This window comes from Alosa sapidissima, chromosome 20, assembly GCF_018492685.1.
Source record: "Alosa sapidissima isolate fAloSap1 chromosome 20, fAloSap1.pri, whole genome shotgun sequence".
Taxonomy (NCBI): domain Eukaryota; kingdom Metazoa; phylum Chordata; class Actinopteri; order Clupeiformes; family Clupeidae; genus Alosa; species Alosa sapidissima.
This window is the reverse complement of record NC_055976.1, coordinates 6,833,347-6,852,082: the sequence shown is the minus strand read 5'-3', so window position 1 is coordinate 6,852,082 and position 18,736 is coordinate 6,833,347. Positions and strand designations below refer to the sequence as shown.

General features: G+C 43.0%; 1 protein-coding gene across 3 annotated transcripts in view; it reads right to left on the bottom strand.

The window, feature by feature from the left end:
• The window catches only part of nlgn3a (neuroligin 3a), a 111,954-nt gene that overhangs the window by 77,163 nt on the left and 16,055 nt on the right, over positions 1–18,736 (bottom strand). Inside the window, exons 1-3 of one of the 3 annotated variants that reach the window (XM_042074825.1) lie at positions 7,518–7,565; positions 5,318–6,079; positions 4,071–4,130 (exon numbers count right to left, since the gene is read on the bottom strand). In XM_042074825.1, the coding sequence (XP_041930759.1) occupies positions 4,071–4,130; positions 5,318–5,819 (562 nt within the window). In that variant the 5' untranslated portion in view covers positions 5,820–6,079; positions 7,518–7,565. Of the gene's footprint in view, positions 1–4,070; positions 4,131–5,317; positions 6,080–7,517; positions 7,566–18,736 lie in introns of those variants that run through there. The other 2 variants (XM_042074824.1, XM_042074826.1) reach the window with 2 other exon arrangements.

The following is an 18,736-nucleotide window of genomic DNA, read 5'->3' as shown; positions in this document are numbered from 1 at the left end:
CAGCTTTTTTGTTTTGACAGAAGAGGTCACTTTTTCGAGCCTATTTCTGTACACAGTTTTTGACAAATTGGCAAATATATAGATATATCAAATGTGCTCGCATTAACTCTAGTTGTTCACTGTATACTACAACCTTGAGTGAACAAAATGAATTCAAAATGTCAAGCCTTGACATTCGTATGCTATGCTCTTTGACAGTGATCTCAGAGTACGTTATTTAATTCTATCAGATCTCTCCTTGGATTTTGTGCCAAACCAACCATTTTGTAGTCAGACACAAAACATACACACAATATATCTCTCGCATACATAGTTCTCTCATTGCTACTCTAAAAAAAGCTATCCGGTATATTTAGCCAGCTTCCCAATGGTTTTTGACATGTGGGACCTTGAGTAAAAATCAACACCACTTAATGATTACAATATGAAATATGAAAACCATTTATAATACATAATTACACATTTCCACTCCAGGTGTATTGAAGTGAATGCTCAGTTTATTACCTTTACAGTACTGTATATGAAAGGTGAAGTGGGGAAAGCTCTCTGAGATACAGTGGGCTATATTTATATTTGTAAGTCGACCAATGACTGCATACACTTCAAGGCCAGGTTTTTATTCTAACTTATTATTATGGCTGTTGTGGAGTTGTATTTTAGTACATTTATAGATTTATGCATATATTTATGTTTTAACAACTTTAACAACATTTGTGTACTGTAGAATGGATTATGCTATTTGTTGTGTTGGCTATTTCCTGATTGATGCATTCTTTATCTCTCAGTTATTACAACAGGTTGTCACATGTACGTGATTCATAACAAATAAAGGATTCATTATATGAATTTAATACAAATACACAATAAATGCATTATAATATGCTGAAGAGGTGCTTGATTGAGTTCGCAAATATTTTTTTTCAAAGTATTTGTATTTATCTGCATGAAAACCGTGGTTTCTCATAAAGTCATGAGTCATTGCCCTTGTAGTCAGCCTTGTAGTGGTCATAAAAACTGATGTGCTGAAGCAACAAAATTGATCTCATTCTTTCATGACCAATATATTCCAGTTCATTTTGCATCATATAACCCGTCTAAATAACTGACATGTTACATTGTGCAGTAAACGTAAATACACTACTAGGACCAACCACTGCTGGACGTTTGTTGAAGTTCTTCATTTTGCCTTAGTAGGAAAACAATTGGACAAAGAATTGGACTTAACTCACAAACGGTGACCATTTAAGATGTATTCAACTTACAAATTCAAGAGTTTCCTTTAAGCTTTAATGACTAAACCTATTTTAAGACACACAATGAACATGTGATAACTGTGGGCTCTTGTCCAGAGAGATTTTTGGTGAGGTTTGGTTTTATTTGTTTCCCGCTCAAGTAGCTCCTGAAATCAAAGGTAGATGTATCACATCACGCACCCCATTCTGCACATGACTGTGTGCCACCCCCCCATCTGGCACAGCCGCATCCCCAGGCTCTCAGCTCTGCCCAGAGTGAGAACACGTTTCTCAGCAATAAGAGAAAGACAGTAAGTAAGTAATGATCACATGGACCAAAGTGCTGCCTCCGAACTGTGGTACCTATTGTTGCAGGGCTAATATAATTAGGACCATATACAACACCACACAAGGCTTTTCAGCTTGACTGTCAAGTTCTTTAAAGCCAAACATCTCAACCTTAAAAGGAGCTTTTTTCCCCTGACACTGTATTCCTATAATACAGATCGTGTATGCCTAAGCCAAGAGGGAGCCTATATTGTGAGACCAAGGCAGCCTGTAACAGTCAAGAGCAACCAAGGTCTGATGACTATGGGTTATGGTTGCCTGGCAACAGTCACTGCTGTTGTACATCTAATTCCATACTAATGTGAGCACATTTATCAAATTTGACAAAAGACCTGATTTTATAATTTTCCTTTTAAATACAGATCTAATACTACACATTGGATACATTTAGAGTGAATCAAGAGTCTTTACTTCCAGTAGGTCATGGATGGTGTTCATACCTGTCACTGCTTTACCACTGAGGCTAAACAAACCACAGGTCGTAATGAGAACATTCTGGAAACAAAAAAAGTCAAAGCCAATTGTATAATTTGATCATCCACCCTCCCCTCCACACTTTTCATGAAAATGCGAACGCACCTGTGGTAGAAGGAGCCCCTGCCAAAGCGGCAAGCATGCCATTCTGAACACTCTTTGGGAAAAGCAATTACCTTTAAATGCATGCCTGGCCCCTCCTGTGCTCATTACCTTTCATAATTCATCAAAATCCAAAATCAATTGATGTGGGCACAAACGCCAAGCACAGCTAAATGGAACGCTTTGTCATACCAAACAGCCGGCAAGTCAACAGCACACAGTCATGGGGGGAGTGGGGTGGAGTGGGGGGCGAAGCATGATCCACATCCACCACAGAACGCCTGACCCATATACCAAATGGACAGGTCTTACGGGATGTCTGCCCAAAGCCTCCAGTTTCAATGTGCGGGTAATTTAGCCAACATTAACAGCACACTAAGGGATTGTCTGAAATTGCGCTATTTGACATAGTGCTGCCATTGCCGGTGTTATTTGGCCACAGTTTAATATATTCAGGGGCGAGGGGGAGATTCTCACCTGGTCTTATCCTACATGAGTTCATTTTGTTGTGTGAGACCAAAGGTTGCTTGAAAGAGATAGTGGGGAGCTGACAATAATGTTGTTAAGTGCTAGCATTTTGTTATCTAAAGCTTATCTCCATCTCAAGTAATGTGAGACATATAATTTGATGTGCCTGCTTAAGATAGCAGCACTACTGTTGAGGCCCTTACTGAACAATTAAAAGAAAAGCATTTCTAGGCCAATAGCCTAAACGTGTGCACAACTCACACGCATGTGTGGATATTAAACCCCTATTTTTTAGAGCAGATGAAAATGCTATGGATCAGAAAACATGTCATGGTTCACTATTTATTCTGCAAATACCAAAGATACAAGAGACTTGATAAAAATGTCACTGCCAAGCCGAGCGATAGGGACAAATGAGCAAAGCCTCTGACTGGAGCTAATTCCATAGCTGTGAAGCTCTTAGGGTCAGTCTTGCACTGCTAAAATTTACTAAAACCAAAGCAGTTCAAAATTTTTAACTCTGGAATAGGTCGTCAAGAGTAGACACACACACTCTCGATTCATTTTTTTTTTGTACTGCTTTGAAAAGGGTGATTGGTTGATTGTGAATTTGCTCTCACACAGTGAGAATTAATCAACAGGAGCACTACGGATGTGTTTAAATGTCACTTGTAGATGAATGCCTCCAATAAGCTGCATTCAGCATGCTGGCAAAGCAAATAAGTCTCAGGCATTATTTTAGGGGGATTGGATTGGAATTAAGAGTCTGTGATCTGACTGGTGCAAAACAAACAGTTTACAATGGGAAAACAAAAGGAGAAATACTGATGAGAAAATTTGCTTCAGTCTCTTGAACGGAGGTTATATCGATATTAGCACCGCTTGGTGTGTGTAATAGTCACTTAAAATGACAATTTCCTATGGCAATCATCCCTTACCTGGTTCAACTGTGTCAGAAAGGATTATAGTGATTGTTTTAAACAATTGAAAGATTGATTGACATATATTTGCTAAATTGGCCTAAATTGGACTGGCTTTAAATATATTTTTGCTGGTGGAAAAATTTAAATATAACATCCTTAAAATGGTTATTTGGTCAATTTACATGGAAACTGGTAATACCACAATGTTATTTAAAAAAAATCAATTAACATCATTGTCATATTTTCTTAGGAGTCACTTAACACATTCAGACACACAACACACACATGCACGCGCACATGCACGCACGCACACACACACACACACACACACACACACACACACACACACACACGTCAATCACAAAAATATATACATGATTAGTCAGCACTGCAGGCCACATGTTGTTCATCTCCATAGGAGGTGTGACTCAGCAGATGTTGGTGATATCTGGTTTGCTTTCGAGAGGACGTACCAGTCGCTCTCTCGGCTCTGTTTTGGCTCCATGCTGGCTTTCTTACATACCTCCTTTTCTACATATTTTCTTGTTGGGTTTTCTGGCACATTCCTTGGATATTCTTTTGACTGTAAAATGAATAGAAGACTACAAAATAACAGAAGGCTCTGGAAGAAATTGAGGAGCACATGCAACAACTTGACTGAGCCCAAAACCCTCCCCCAGTCATCAACAACAAGAACAACAAGACGTACCTGTCCAGAGACTAACTTATTCTTTTCATTGTTTGCAGAAATATTCCAAAATGGTGGAATTAATTTGCTGCACCCTGGGACACAAGAAGCCCGTTTTCACATGCATTTCTATATAAGACCCATTACAAACATGATGGAAGAAGATTGGGAATACTCCTTATCCCATTTCATCACTTCAATTTAGCCAAATTACATTTGCATGTCAGATTACATAGCTGCTAACTTGGGTTCACTATTTTGTTCTAAAAAGCTATGACTGAAATAAAATCTATGATTAAAATAAATTCACTGCTTTTGATGTATGTTGCAGTGTTTTTATAGGTTTTACGTTAACTAATCAGAAATGACTTGAGAATTCTACTCATACTCGACTCAGAAAACTACTACTAATCTCTTTAGCCTTCCAATCATTTTACTTACAACAGTCCAATTATTTAACAGAAACAATCCTATTTTTTGGTCTGGACTATGCTAGTGTAACTTTGAGATTCCTGCGGATGTGGATTGACTGTGGGGAGTAAGGGGTCTTACATGGTTTAGACAGATGCCACGGGCCTCGCGTGTACCAGAACCTCTCACCAGCCCTACAGCGCACTCATTCTCCACCCAGACAGGCTACAGGAACATCTACTTCCCCGAGAACAGTCAAGACAGTGAGGAGAGGGAGGAGGTGCACCAAGATCGCCCAGATCAAGACCAATCTGCATTTTCGCTTTCTGATTTCATTTGGTCTGTCGGATGTCATAACGTTGTCAGATTTTGTTTTGCGATTACTTTTTTTTTGTTCTCCTTTTCTTTCTTTTTTTTTGTTGAAAAACCACAAAAGAGGAACTCATAACAGTGACATGGAAGGGAAGAGGTAATGGAAAGACTTCATGGTAGATCAAGTCAAGATGAAATGATGGTGAAGACACAGACACGACATGCACCAGAGAACAGTTCATGCTCCAAACACGATACGAGAGTGACACAAATTGTAGTGAGAAAGAAGAGAAACAGAAGCTGTATTTGTTTTGTTTTTTTCGGAGCGATCGCTTCTTGTGTGTACCCGATACACTCACCATCCTCAGTTGGAACATAGATGTTCAAGTACAAACAATCCTCGTTCTGATCCTGTATGTATGTAGCAACTATATCCAGGTTAAAGGTGAACCAGATTGGCATCATGATTTCCGGCACGGCGTTGTGGATGTTCTGCGGACACACAGGGGCAAAGTGGGTGGCGTTTTTGATCCCTGACCAGGAGGAGGGCGGCTCCGGGGGCAGGAATCGCTTCTCGCCCACCGGCGGAGCGGCGTAGGGAACTCCCAGGTACTGGTCCACGGGCCCCAGGATCTCGCTGGGCAGCGGCACGCGCACGCCACGCAGCTTCCCGTAATTGGTGTTGGCCACGGGCTGGTGGTAGCTCTGGCCTCGTGCGAACGCCGAGCACCAGGACAGGATCAATATCCACAGCAGCGACGCGGCGAGAGTGGTGCCCTGCCTGGTGTCGCCGCCGCCGCCACTGACGGAGTCCTGAAGGTGTGCGACAGAGGGACGATTTCTCCTCGGCGAAAACCACATGGTCCGTCGTAACAAAGACTGCGAAGGCAAGACACCAACATACACACCTTCTTTTTTTAACTCTCTCTCTCTCTCACTATCAGCTAGAGCCGCTAGCTGCACTCAGTCCAGAGATCCCGCTGCCCCCATCGGTCACAAGTGGGCTGAGCAGCTTTTAACGGGAAAAAAGAACGGAAAAAGAAAAAAATGCCCAAAACCTCTCAGTTCCTCTCCAGATGGGTCTTCATTCACTGTCCAGTGGTCTTGTCAAATCAGTTATCCTACACAGCAAAAGAGAACAGGAAAATTAATGACAATCTCCAGACAGCCAAGCCGTTTACTCACTTTCCCCCACCCGTTCTGTGCACTCATTTTTATTGACTTGGAGAGTCCATTTCTGTAAAGACATTAAACAGCACACATAAATATGACAGTGCGCTTAAAGCACCCATCAATCCATACAATCGAGCCCTGTTTTGCCTGAAAAGGGAGACTATGTTTCTACCCACCCGGCACAATCTCGAGGGGCAATTCCATGTGTATTTAGCGAAAATGCTATCATTACGATACCAGGTATGTAGAGAGCTGCCGACAGAGAGCAATTGATAAAACTGTCACAGCTGATGGCGACTTACAAAAATAATGACTGCATCTAATGGAGCCCCTACAATTGCATGAAGTGACTTCATGCATTACTCTACAATGTGCGGTGAGCTGAGCAAATGCCTGCTTGAGATTCTAATATCATATTTGCTTGAAAAATAAGAGAGCCGGTTTATGGTAGGAAGAGGAGATGTAGATGAAGGCAAAGATAAACAGACCATGTGTTGTATGTCTGAGCTGCATAGTTCTATAAATATACATCATTCATATTTGCCTCCCTGGAAAGCTGCTATATATTCATATTTCACCAAGATACATTTGAATATTGCAACGTTATGGGAACATGCTCAAGTATGTCAGTGCTTCACTGTTGTTTAGCCAAAACATTTCATGATTGATACAGGTAGAACACAGATCTGGCATGAGCCAACAATATGATTTCTTTTTTTTTTTTACATTAAAAAGGCAATGAAGGCGGACCAATTGTACTGTATCAGGCATTTTCCGAACTGCACAGATGAAGACATGAAATAACATATTTTCAGCGGCAGCTCCCTTGGCCATTTGAAAAGATCACATTTGCAAGTGTTAGCCTGCACGGGTGCATGGCACAGGCACTGTAAATGCTAATCAGCACCGGTGATGGAAGGAGTCACTGGCAGACGTGGCAATGGACACTCTCCCTCTCTCTTCTCTCTCTCTCTCTCTCTCCCTCTCTCTTCTCTCTCTCTCTCTCTCTGTCTGAGCAGCCTGATCAATTTTCAATTTTTAAGGCTTTGGACCCTCAACCCCTCTGTCACTCTCGGGGGGCAGCAATCACAATGGAGAGAAAAGCCGGAGTTTAGCGGGGGATATTGCACTCCAAAATTACTTTGTAAATGATTTATAATGTATGGGGTGCCCGACGGAGGCCAGCTAACCACCTGGGAGAAGCAATATTAATGTTCCTTGAGGTGCACTTATCACTTCCCAACACATCTCCCCGGTGCGTTTGATCGCCAAGAAAAGCCAGGCAGTATATTCCCACCTCTTGCGCATGTGAGAGCCCCCAAACTCATCATAAATACACACTTATCACTGTATACAAATAGCCAGCTGGGAAAGCCAGCCGCTCACTTGGAGGAGAGGAGAAGAGCGGGGGTAAGTGTGGCGGCCGCTCCCCACTTGAGCTGGCTGCTATCGCTAATGTCTCCTAGCTGTGCGCTAGTCTTGTTGCCATTCAGTCGTCTCTATCGCTTCTGTTATGCTTGTCCCCAAGCAGCCTATTCTAGGCATTTCACAACAGTGAAACAGGTGCTACATAATACATTTGCTAGCGGTGTTGACTGTGTCACGGTGACATGCCCTGCTCTATAGTGTAACTGCCACATGTGTTAGCGCTCTGAATGAACTCTGGTGGAGTTTATTACTGGCATTTTGGAGGTGCTGAGACACTGCCCTAAACTCATAAGATCTCCATTATAGCCTAAACCAATTGACCCCAAACATCTTATTATCCACTTCCAGATGCCACATATTAGCTATCAATGACAGGCCTGGTGTCAGTTCGATGTACAAATCCAATTAATTCCATTTCTGTGTAACAGACACAAGTCCCCGCAGAAATTACGCTGGACTGACACGTGCAATATTACAACATTAAGTTGGTTAAGACTCATAGCGCAACTCAATGGCATGGAAAGCCTATTATGGGGCCCCTGTTTACCAGTGGCCTGACTAATCACAGCTCCTTGAGCGGAAACAGCGCCTGCACTAATGGTGCCACATCTGCAGAGTATTTACCAAGACGGATGGTAGAAATGACTGTGTGCAACCTCCCAGTGCTCCTTTCAATACAGGTCTTAAACACTTCAGCCCCCGGTTCCATAAATACAGCACTGCCGCATGAGGCTGCACTTTGCCCTCCTGTATCAACTAACGGGTTATCGGCTCATTAATGTGTGTGTGTGTGTGTGTCTGTGTGTGTGTGTCTGTGTGTGTGTGGAGGGGTGGATTCGGGGGTTGGTGGTGAACATACGTGCTCTATAAAGACATTTGTGGGCGGGATGTGCTTTTGTGCTCAATGCTTTCCTATAGAAAAGAGGCAAAAATTGCAATTGTACAATCTCTCCCGTCGTCCCCCATGCAAGCCCGAAATATTGATCGTCTCATCTCCTTGGCCTTGCAGCCTGTAATAAATACAGAGGAGAGACACACTGCTGACTCTAAGAGGGGTTATTAGTGGCTAATGCAGGACTGTACTCTGGAGTGTACATGCCGTTAGATGTTTCTCCTTCTGGGAGCTCCTCTCCTGGGAGCTGATGAATGAAGCTGGTCGCTTTTGGTTCGGCCCGCTACCCATTTGTCAACATCCTCCACATCATTGTCCCTCACAGAAGGGACTGCTGTCTTACGGTCAGCAATGCTTTGTGTCTGCGCTGTACGTGCAAAGGACGAACAAGACTGACCACAGATCAGCAGAGGCCTCCTACAGGACTCCAGGAATCACTGCTATGAAGTTTTGACAAGGGTCATACCTCGAAGCCAAACACTCATGGCCCTGAGCCGGCGGAGAACTGTAGACCTTGTATCGGTGAATGAACAGTGACAAGAGCTCACTGTGAGTTTCCATAACTCTTATAACCTCTTACACAACACAAGCTCACCGCGGTTACATTCAACCACTTTACCTTTGCGCATCCTCTGCAATCTATCAACCTTCCCCTGGCCTACACCACACACACACACACACACACACACACACACACACACGGCAAGACAGTCACGCAACAGCAGTGTGCGAATCCACCAGGGTGTAACCTCCGAGACACACATTTGCCTATGGAGCGACAGCTCTTCTTTATTGGCAGATAATAACGTGTCAAAAGCCAGTTTCTCCATGTCAGCTTTGGCTGCCATTATGCCGCTTTGTCAAGCTTTCATACTAAAACCAGCCTGGACAGACATAACTATGAGTCTGGCACTAACACCTGCCATTCAGCAGCTTGACATTGATGCAACTAGATAGACAACACAGAGAGCATTATTACAGGCAGAGGGGGACGATATGAGAGGGGGGCAAGCTAGACTTCAGCACGTGTCTTCATATTCCCCTTGGATTACAGCTGGGTGATCCTATTTCTTAATTTAATCAGCCCCCCCCCCCCCCCTTTACATACACTGTGCTGTGCAGTGGTCTGATCTGCAGTGCATCTTTATCTGAGCTTAAGTCATGTTTTCATTTACGGAGAGAGTGTGTTTTCTACTGTGCAAACGTGAACTCAAATAGGCTCAGGCTGCATCCAGTTTGAATATGCAATCTCAGTCTGCTGCAGAGCGCGTTTGTAACATTCATCGTATGGCAAATGTCCACAAAGCCAAGGAACCATGGGATGCGCCATGACAATGCCAAATATTTATTTCAAACATGGAAATGCATTCAGACTCTGCTGAGGAATTTGTAATGAACAGGGTACGCGGAATATAATGCTACTCCCCGAAGCGCGGCAGCGGAGCGAGCCGCTAGGCATGACGAACAGCGCTGCACCATATTTAATCAAAGAGATTGGCATGTTGCACCCAAAACATTCGCAAAATGTCAGAATACAACCCCTCCTCCTCCTCCACCACCACCACCCCTCCTTGCCCTCCAGCTTCCAAATAATCCTGGCAGGGGATGCTCGGCAGGCCCAGGAAACTGCCTATGCAGTCATTATTTCTCTCCAGCTTTGGCACCATATCAAGGACAAAAAAAGAACTGCGCAGTCTATGGAGCTGTAATCACAACCCCAACTTCTTTTCAGGATGTTTATTGGAGACAGTGAAGAATGGTGGTACAGTCCACCTCTACCCTTGCATGTTACCGCGCTGTACAAATTGTTGCCGTCTTCGCAAGGACGAGGCCCCCCCCCCCTCCTTTCTTTTCTCTTTCTTTTTTACTAGAGAATAAGGAAGTGCCGCAAAGCATAAGCCTGGCTTGAGATCCATACAAAATCAATCAACCACTTCTCGATACATAGAGATTTTCATCAGAAGTATGACAGTGGAAAGTGTAGTAGTACAGTAGATCAGTGAAATATGCTGTGGTGCCATCAAACATCTTACGTCTTCATGTGTATGGGATTGATAATGATCTCCACATATTTGTGGAATTTAAAAAAAAAAAAAAAAAACGTTTGCGCTTTGGGCAAGGACCGAGGCTCATTGACTACAAAAATTAACACAAACTCATTTGTGTACATTTATGCATTTTCCTCTTCGGAGAAAAAGAGCAGTGCTCGGCACACATAATTTCATGCAAACTTTCGCAGTAGAAAGGGGGGAAATTAATTTGCATGTACAGAGCCTAATGTGATACAGGAATAGAAATTTTCCTCGAACAAAGCGAGAGAACAGACGAGTTAAAAATGAGATCGGAGGCAGAGACAAGAAAACCCACTGATTAAGACACAACCTCTAACACCACTCATAACAGTATCTGCACAACTTTGTCTACTCTCTGATAAACCGGCATCTTATGTCAACATGCTGCGGTGGTGTGTTTGCATGTGCAAATGAGAAGTGTCGAAGTGAGCCGACTGTAAAGGGGGGATTGTGTAGCTTGCTTATGCTACAAAAAACCTTCCCCTTACAGCTCATCATACTAATGCCTCTATTGATCCACAGCAGGCGTCCTCCCACTAGACAATTCCTGGAAGAATATTCAAAGAAGCTAATCACTCAACTTAACCCAGGGGACCTTTTCAAAAACCACAAGGGTGATCGCAGACTCACTCTCTAATCCCACCATATGTAAACATTTGAAAGCTTTACAAATTGTTTATTTACTGGGTAATTTTGTAAATCTCAAGGTTATCTGATGTGACATCTGACTTACCTTCAATGCCAACATCATTTACTAAAGTCAAATAAAACACCTGGGATTGAGGAGTGCTTTTCCAAATGACTGGCTGCTATGTCACTTTGGCTGTGATCTGTTTTTAGGTCAAGAAGACCCAAGCTGAGCATTGATGATGATTATGCAACGGCTGAGCTGTGCTGTTATCTTGAGTGTGAATGTTTTCATTGAAGATAATATAGTTCTTAATGCAAGGCAATATTTTTCAGGCAATCATACTACGAAGTCAAGAATACTATGAAACAAGCAGCAAGTTATTGCTGGGCTGTAATGCTAAATACACAGTCACAGTGTGCTACTAGCCCTCAATGCTATAAAACCCAATAACAGATACTATTGCACTCTTAGAGAGTAAGCCACTTACAGCTGCCTAATCCCATGGTAGAGCATTCCTTACTTTAATTAATCAGAGCCAGCATCGCTTGGCCTCCTGCTCTAATGGATGATAAACCTAGTAACTGCTGAATGTGATGTTCACAGCCCAGGGGAGCTGCATACCCTTGGCCCATATAAACACTATATATGTACCCACCCAATTTTTCTCTGGGAGGAATATTCATTTTGGTGACAAAAATGTGTGATTTCTCGCTGGTAATTAATGGTCGCTTGAAAACTACTTCATTATGATGCCATGAGCTGTTCACTCCCTGAGACATGTTGCTCTGCAACACCACTCGAAAATAAAGGAATTGCATCTTTGACCGCATTGCTGCGACATATATTGCATTAAGTCAGTGGCGTTCCCAGTTTACAGCTAGCCCAACCATTCTGCACCAACAACACAATGACGGTGAAATGCAATCAATCTGACTCTGCCATGTTCCTCTCCACACATTTACAAGTTTTCCTGTCACTGTGACACTGTGTTCTCTCTCGCGGAGGCAAATAAACACAAACAAATTGTTTTCAGAAGAGTCAAGTGACCTGGACCCTTTGAAGTGGTGATAGCTTAGAGGATGAAACATGGCTATCTTGAATTTCAAAGCAAGTCTGACTCAAGTGGTTCAGAGCTTTCATCCTTTCATCCTGGTATTGTTATGATGTTGTTATCCTTTTATAGCACATCCTGCACATTTGACAGCAATCCCACATTGAACTAATTGCGTTATCAGTTACAATAAAAAACACACATTTGCGTGGCTGAATGTTGTAGTCTGTTCAAGGGCTAATTCAATGCAGGTTACTATGAAGTCACAGCTCAAATATGGCAAAGTGACCTTTCACAGACAATGCAAAAGGGCTCCTCAAAAACATATGAACGGGATTCAGCTTCCGCATATTTGAATAATTCCAGCTTGAAAAAAAACACAGAGCCATGACCCAGATGTTAACTGGAAAATTAGAGCGCTATTAATAGCATGATGTGTCTTGGCATTTGCGGCCGACCTACCATGACTACATTAATATGCTGACGAAAAAATATTCCACGTTCTGGCCTGGCGATGCTGCTTAATTCCTGCCGCAGTGAGGCGGCTGGCACAGCCCAGGGTGATGATGCACGCGGCTCCACGCTGAAATGTCACAGGAAGAGCGCTGTACGGAATCAGCCATCCCCAGCTGCTCGTGTCCTGGACGCTCTTTACTCTGTACATTTAGTCCTCCTGCCATAAATACTATCCTGAGTGGCCACTCGGAAGGCATGGAAGACAGTAGGGCAAGTATCAAGATCACACACAAAAAAAAATAGCATGCAATGTATAATATAATTAGCACTGTAGTCTATGGTCTGGGAGCAGTCTTTTGTACAATGACAAAAGTCACTGAATGCAAACAAGAGACTAATTAGGCTCTTTGAAATGGATTTTTTGGGAGAAATTATATTATTGTTGTGAGACATTATCACCACAGCATTGTTGTTCCCTTTTCAAAGAAAAAGGAGAACATCAAAAAAATGCCAAAAGCAGGATAACATAGCCATTTACATGCAAATGGATTACAGTTGCAAAGAGGCAAGTGGCAAATGAAACGAAATTTGAAGTGTCAATGTGCTGTGTGCGACATGCCGGAATCCCAGACTCTGTGCTGAGAAATATGTGATAGCACCTCCGTAACCGCAGCTGGGAGGGGGAGAAGCTGGGGGGGAAACATTCAATTCCACATTAAGCATTCCCTCTAACCTGCTCACCACATAATGAAAGCGCATTGAGCAAGATGAGCTCACGCAATGATGATGGACAGTCGACATGCAAGGCTGTCTATCTCTGCTTATAATTAACTTTGCCACCAGTGAGGGAACAACAGACCTCTGCTTTCAGGACCCAGGCCATAGCCCATTATGAGGAACAGAGAAATGTCCTTTTAATGTGGGTGAGGCCGAGAAGATAATTACAATACTGTACTCAAAGCATTCAACTGAGGCTGCAGCACACTGCTGCCGCTTCCAGAGATATTAGCTGTGCTGATGAACTTGTTTTTGAGCAGGCCTCCATTTTCTAACCGGATGAAAAAAATATAACAATCTTGCTGTGCAGTGTGTTAATGATTCATCAGAGCATCAGTCTAGCTTTTACCGCTTGCATCAGAGACCAAAGAGTAAAAAGCCAGTCGCCACTCATACATAGTACACATTATAGGATGGTATGGTATGTGTGCTCATATAATATATAACTAGGGCTTAACAGTGTCTTTAGGAACATGAGGCTATATGGCTTTCATTACTGACAAGCACTTCTATTGGTATTTTAGTGGTATGTCATGTCATGGTAGATTTCTACTGAACTACCTCATGAGTTTTGACATCAACATACTCACAGACTCATCAACATACTCACAGACTCATCAACATACTCACAGACTCAACATACTCACAAACCCATCAACATACTCACAGACTCATCAACATACTCACAGACTCAACATACTCACCAGACTCATCAACATACTCACCAGACTCATCAACATACTCACTTTTAGTATAATAGCTTGTCAAACGTTTGCTAAAAAAAAACTGCTGTTAAAACAGAGAGAGCAAGCGAGAGAGAGAGAGCGAGAGAGAGAGATAGAGAGAGAAAGAGAAAGCTAAATGCTGTTCTGATTTTCAAATGTGTTGACTAGCGAAAGCTTCCATCAGCAGTGTTAGCCAGTGGATTTAGTGGAGATGGAAGGGGATTATTGGACTGATATCAATCATCACAGCTGAACCAACACCTTATTTAGACATTATCAGATGCATTGGCCGTTCTCTAGTTTGATCTCTGCTGGGCTTAGGGGGGGGGGGGGACTGCAGTTCTATTTTCCAATGCTCTTGAGGAGGTTTGTCTGAAATTAATACACCCCACAGTCGGATTCAGATTCAAATGGCTAAAGGCTAGCAGGCAGGCTAGAGTAGCTTCTGAGGCCAGCAGCTCATAACAACATAGCCTTTCCTACACTTCATCCAGTGCTCAGTAGTCTGGGAACAAGTGTGGTGAGTTTTTTTTTCCGTCTCAGCCTATTTTTTCCCCCCTTGCCTGGACCCTTGAGGCCCCGTGCTCCATGACACAGCCTGAGACGGCGCAAATGCCGGGTGGCGGCACACAGCTCCTCGCAATCATGACATGCCCCCTCCCCTCGCCCTCCGGAGAGATCACAAGTGGCGGAGAGAGAGAAAACTATAAAATATCTCATTACACATACAACAGCAGGGGGGGTGGGGGGTGGGGAGTGGCATGGGGAGGAGAGGAAAGGAGAGGGGAGGGGAGGGGAGGGGAGGGAGGTACTCGTCGGCATCCGAGGCAAGCGACTCGGGGAGGAGGCGGGGAGCCAGTCGGCCTCCTATCAAACAGGAGGAGGGCCCGAGCTGGAGGACAGGTGGGCGAGCCTAGTGCCGCTCCTCTGCACACACTGGCAGATGTGTTGACTTCCTATTCAGCTGTTCTAATCCCGTCTGAAAGCCTATCTTGGATGTCAGGCTTCTGCCTAAATTGGCTTGAGGTCTTAGTGATTGATTAGAGTACTGTAACCCAGCTTTATCGGATGGCCCTGAACTCCACGCTTCTGCCAAATCTATTAGGTAATGCATCCCAGGTCGTTTCTCCCTTAAGACTTTTCCCCCACCTCTTTTCCACGCGTGACAGGGAGGACCGGGAACAACGATGTGTATTAACAATGTTTTTTTTTGTGTGTGTGTGATTGTGGATAAAATTCACACAGTAGTGAATTTCAAAGATCTAGTGACCTTATGTCCAGTTTTAATAGTGCACATTTCAAATATTTGACGTCGGTGAAGTGAGCTGATTTTGCGATGATCCAAAATGTGCGGTGAATTTCTATGACACTGTAACACTGTGTGGCCCGTTAATTTGGAGTTCACTTGTAATGATGCAGCATGACAGGCTGACGCACCATGAAATCTCTACTGTTGTAGTGAGAGAGAAAAAGAGAGAGAGAGAGAGAGAGAGAAAGAAAGAAAGAGAGGGGGAGTATGAAAGTAGGAGAGCAAGCGGATTCTTAAAAAGCCAGTGGCTATTTTGCCAGATGCTTATAAACAGTATTGCAATTTGACTTGACTGCTACAGTTATGGTATTTGCTTCTTGGAGCAGACCATGAGCTTGATAAATCTTGGTGTTCGCCCAGCTTTAAATGAAATCTCACAGCTGAGTTAATAATTTACTGGATGCTGGTAAGGTTGCCTAATGATTTGGTGCATTTTGCTATGCTGAATGTTCTTTAGTTCAAAGCTGTAGCCTCCCACAGTAAGCATTCTGGCTGTACAGTTTACCACAGGCTCTGCTTTTAAGTCACAGGCCATAGAGGCCTATTCCTTAGTCAATGTAATGTTGCATAGCATGTGCAGTATACAGTACATGCAGGTCTGATACTTGGCAACACACTGATGCCTGCTCTAAACTTAAAAACGAGCTGAAGAGCACATTTAATACACAGGTAAGCTAAATGGACTAGATCAGCTTTGAAATTGAATTATACATGTACATGATCTCTAAATATTTAGTATTACCTGCTCACATGACACTAACATGAGTTGCTCATCTATCTACTGCAGTATTTCAGTGAAAACTAACAGTGATTTGATGACCTGCCAACAAGATTATAGAGGTCTGTTATAACACCTATATAAAACAATGTATTTGAATGTCCAAAAAGATTACATGCAGCCAGCTTCCTGTATATACTGTAGATCAAACCTAGTCCTGGACTAAAAGCTTTTTTCAATGGAGGTTTTCGTTGAAGTGTGCTTTAGTCTAGAACTAGGCTTAATCCATATAAGGGAAGCTGGCCCTGAATGCATAAACAGGTGGGTTTACTGCAGCCTTACGTGACACATTTGTATTTCTTTGCATATTAGTTTTCATGCGAGCACTACTGCTCAAGACACCTTCCTAATCTAGCAATTTATTGACTCGGAGCAAAACAAGTCTGGGAAACATCTTTCAAAAATGCAGGAAACGGAGTCAGACTCATTAAAATGTACAATGTTATAGACAGGTCCTGATCCCTGTGCCTTCCATTTCCCCATAAGCAGTTTAGAATCTCTAGCCTCATCCTCCACAAATATGTCCTCCCTGAGCTGCCATACAGCCTGTCACCTTTCCATTCCAATTTTGCTTCTTCTTCAAGAAATTGAAAGCGCATACAAACATTTCTGACTGAAAATGCATTATATGAAAATGCATGCTTTTGTATGCATTATAAATATGCATTTTAAATATACTCCATATATACTTAGCAGAAACAAATCTGTCTGATTGTGCCTTTGTGCCTTGATTGTGATTTTGTTGAATCTGAAAGTAGATCACTGCTTTTTTAAAAAGCTGTTGCACCTTTCATAACACTCTGGAATCTCTGGATTCTATGGTAACAACATCCACTCAGAAACACCACACTTGATACCACACTTGTTCTAACTTGTTTGAGTCCTTCAGTTCAAAAACACTGCTGTTTTCTTTATCGAATAGGGCAAAGCCAGAACATGAAAACAGGTAGAGAAACACTCACTGGAGTCACTGATGTAGGAGGATGTGAAAAACAACAGTGTGGGTTGACACTGGACTCTGGACACTATACAAACAAGATAGATTTTGAGGAATTCAAAGTATTGGAATAAATATTCAGAATGGAAATAGTGGTGCTGAAGATCATCTATCTATGTAAATCAGTGCATCATCACTCACCAGCCACGCCCAGTCACTCCACACATGCGCTCAGAGACAGGAAGTGAGATAGGAAGAGAGAGAGAGGGATAGAAAGAAGGAGAGAGATAGAGAGAGAGGGAGAGAGAGATAGAGAGGGAGAGATAGAGAGAGAGGGAGAGAGAGATAGGGAGAGAGAGATAGAGAGAGATAGAGATAGAGAGATAGAGAGAGATAGAGAGAGAGAGTGATAGAGAGAGATAGAGAGAGGGAGAGAGAGATAGAGAGAGATAGAGAGAGAGGGAGCAAGAGAGAGCAAGAGAAAGAGAGGGAGAGAAGAGGAGAGGCTGCCCTGGTAATATTGCTGACTCTAGAGTCTTGGGCACAGCACTTAGGACTGTCTTCTGTAGGTCGTTATTCACACGCCTGCACATGCACACACACACACACACACTGTAATGATCACAAAACGACTTGGGCAACCAAGCAGACACTTCGGCCTTCCTACCACGGTCAGTCAAGGTCGCACGGATGGACATCACAGGATTGGTGGCTATCCCATTCACCTCTGGAGAGCTGAACAAACTGCACTGGACAAACAACTAAATACACAGAACATTCCCCATACAAACACACTCTCACATACACACACACTCACCCACCCACCCACACACACACACACACACACACACACACATACACACACACTGACACACACACACATACTGTAGGTTCATACACAAAGTCACACACACACACACACACACACACACACACACACACACACACACACACACAAACACACACTCACACACACTATGGCTGTTATGTTACAGGTGTGCATTTCCAATCTGCTGTGGCTCACCCAAGGACACTTTACTGAGCCATATAAGAAATGACAAGGGACGATTACTGGCCTGACAGTTACTGCTATGATATGTGATTAAATGTTGCACGAGGCCAAAGAACAGAGGATGGAGAGGTAGTTTGGAATAATCCTCTTTTCCATAGAAGTAGAGGGGAGAGATATGAAAGCAGACCAATTCCCTTCTTCACATCCCAAAGCACTGGATTCCCCTCAATGTAATTGGCTTTGAGAATTTCCTTCAACATAAATGTGGACTAACGCTCTAAGCATAGATTCAGTCTCTTAAACCCCATTCCATACATTCAACTTGGCAAGCTAACTGTTAGCGACAACAGAGCTTAATGCACTTTACTTAGAATATTAGAATACTACTTCTTCCAGTTCCAATAAGAAATGTAGGTCGAGAGGAGCCATGATATTCTCCGATTCAGTCACCAATGGCTTCAGTTTAAGTTTAGGCTTAAGTGAAAAATGAAAAAATAGTGTATACATTTTATATTCCTGCCACTCTCACTTGTTTCC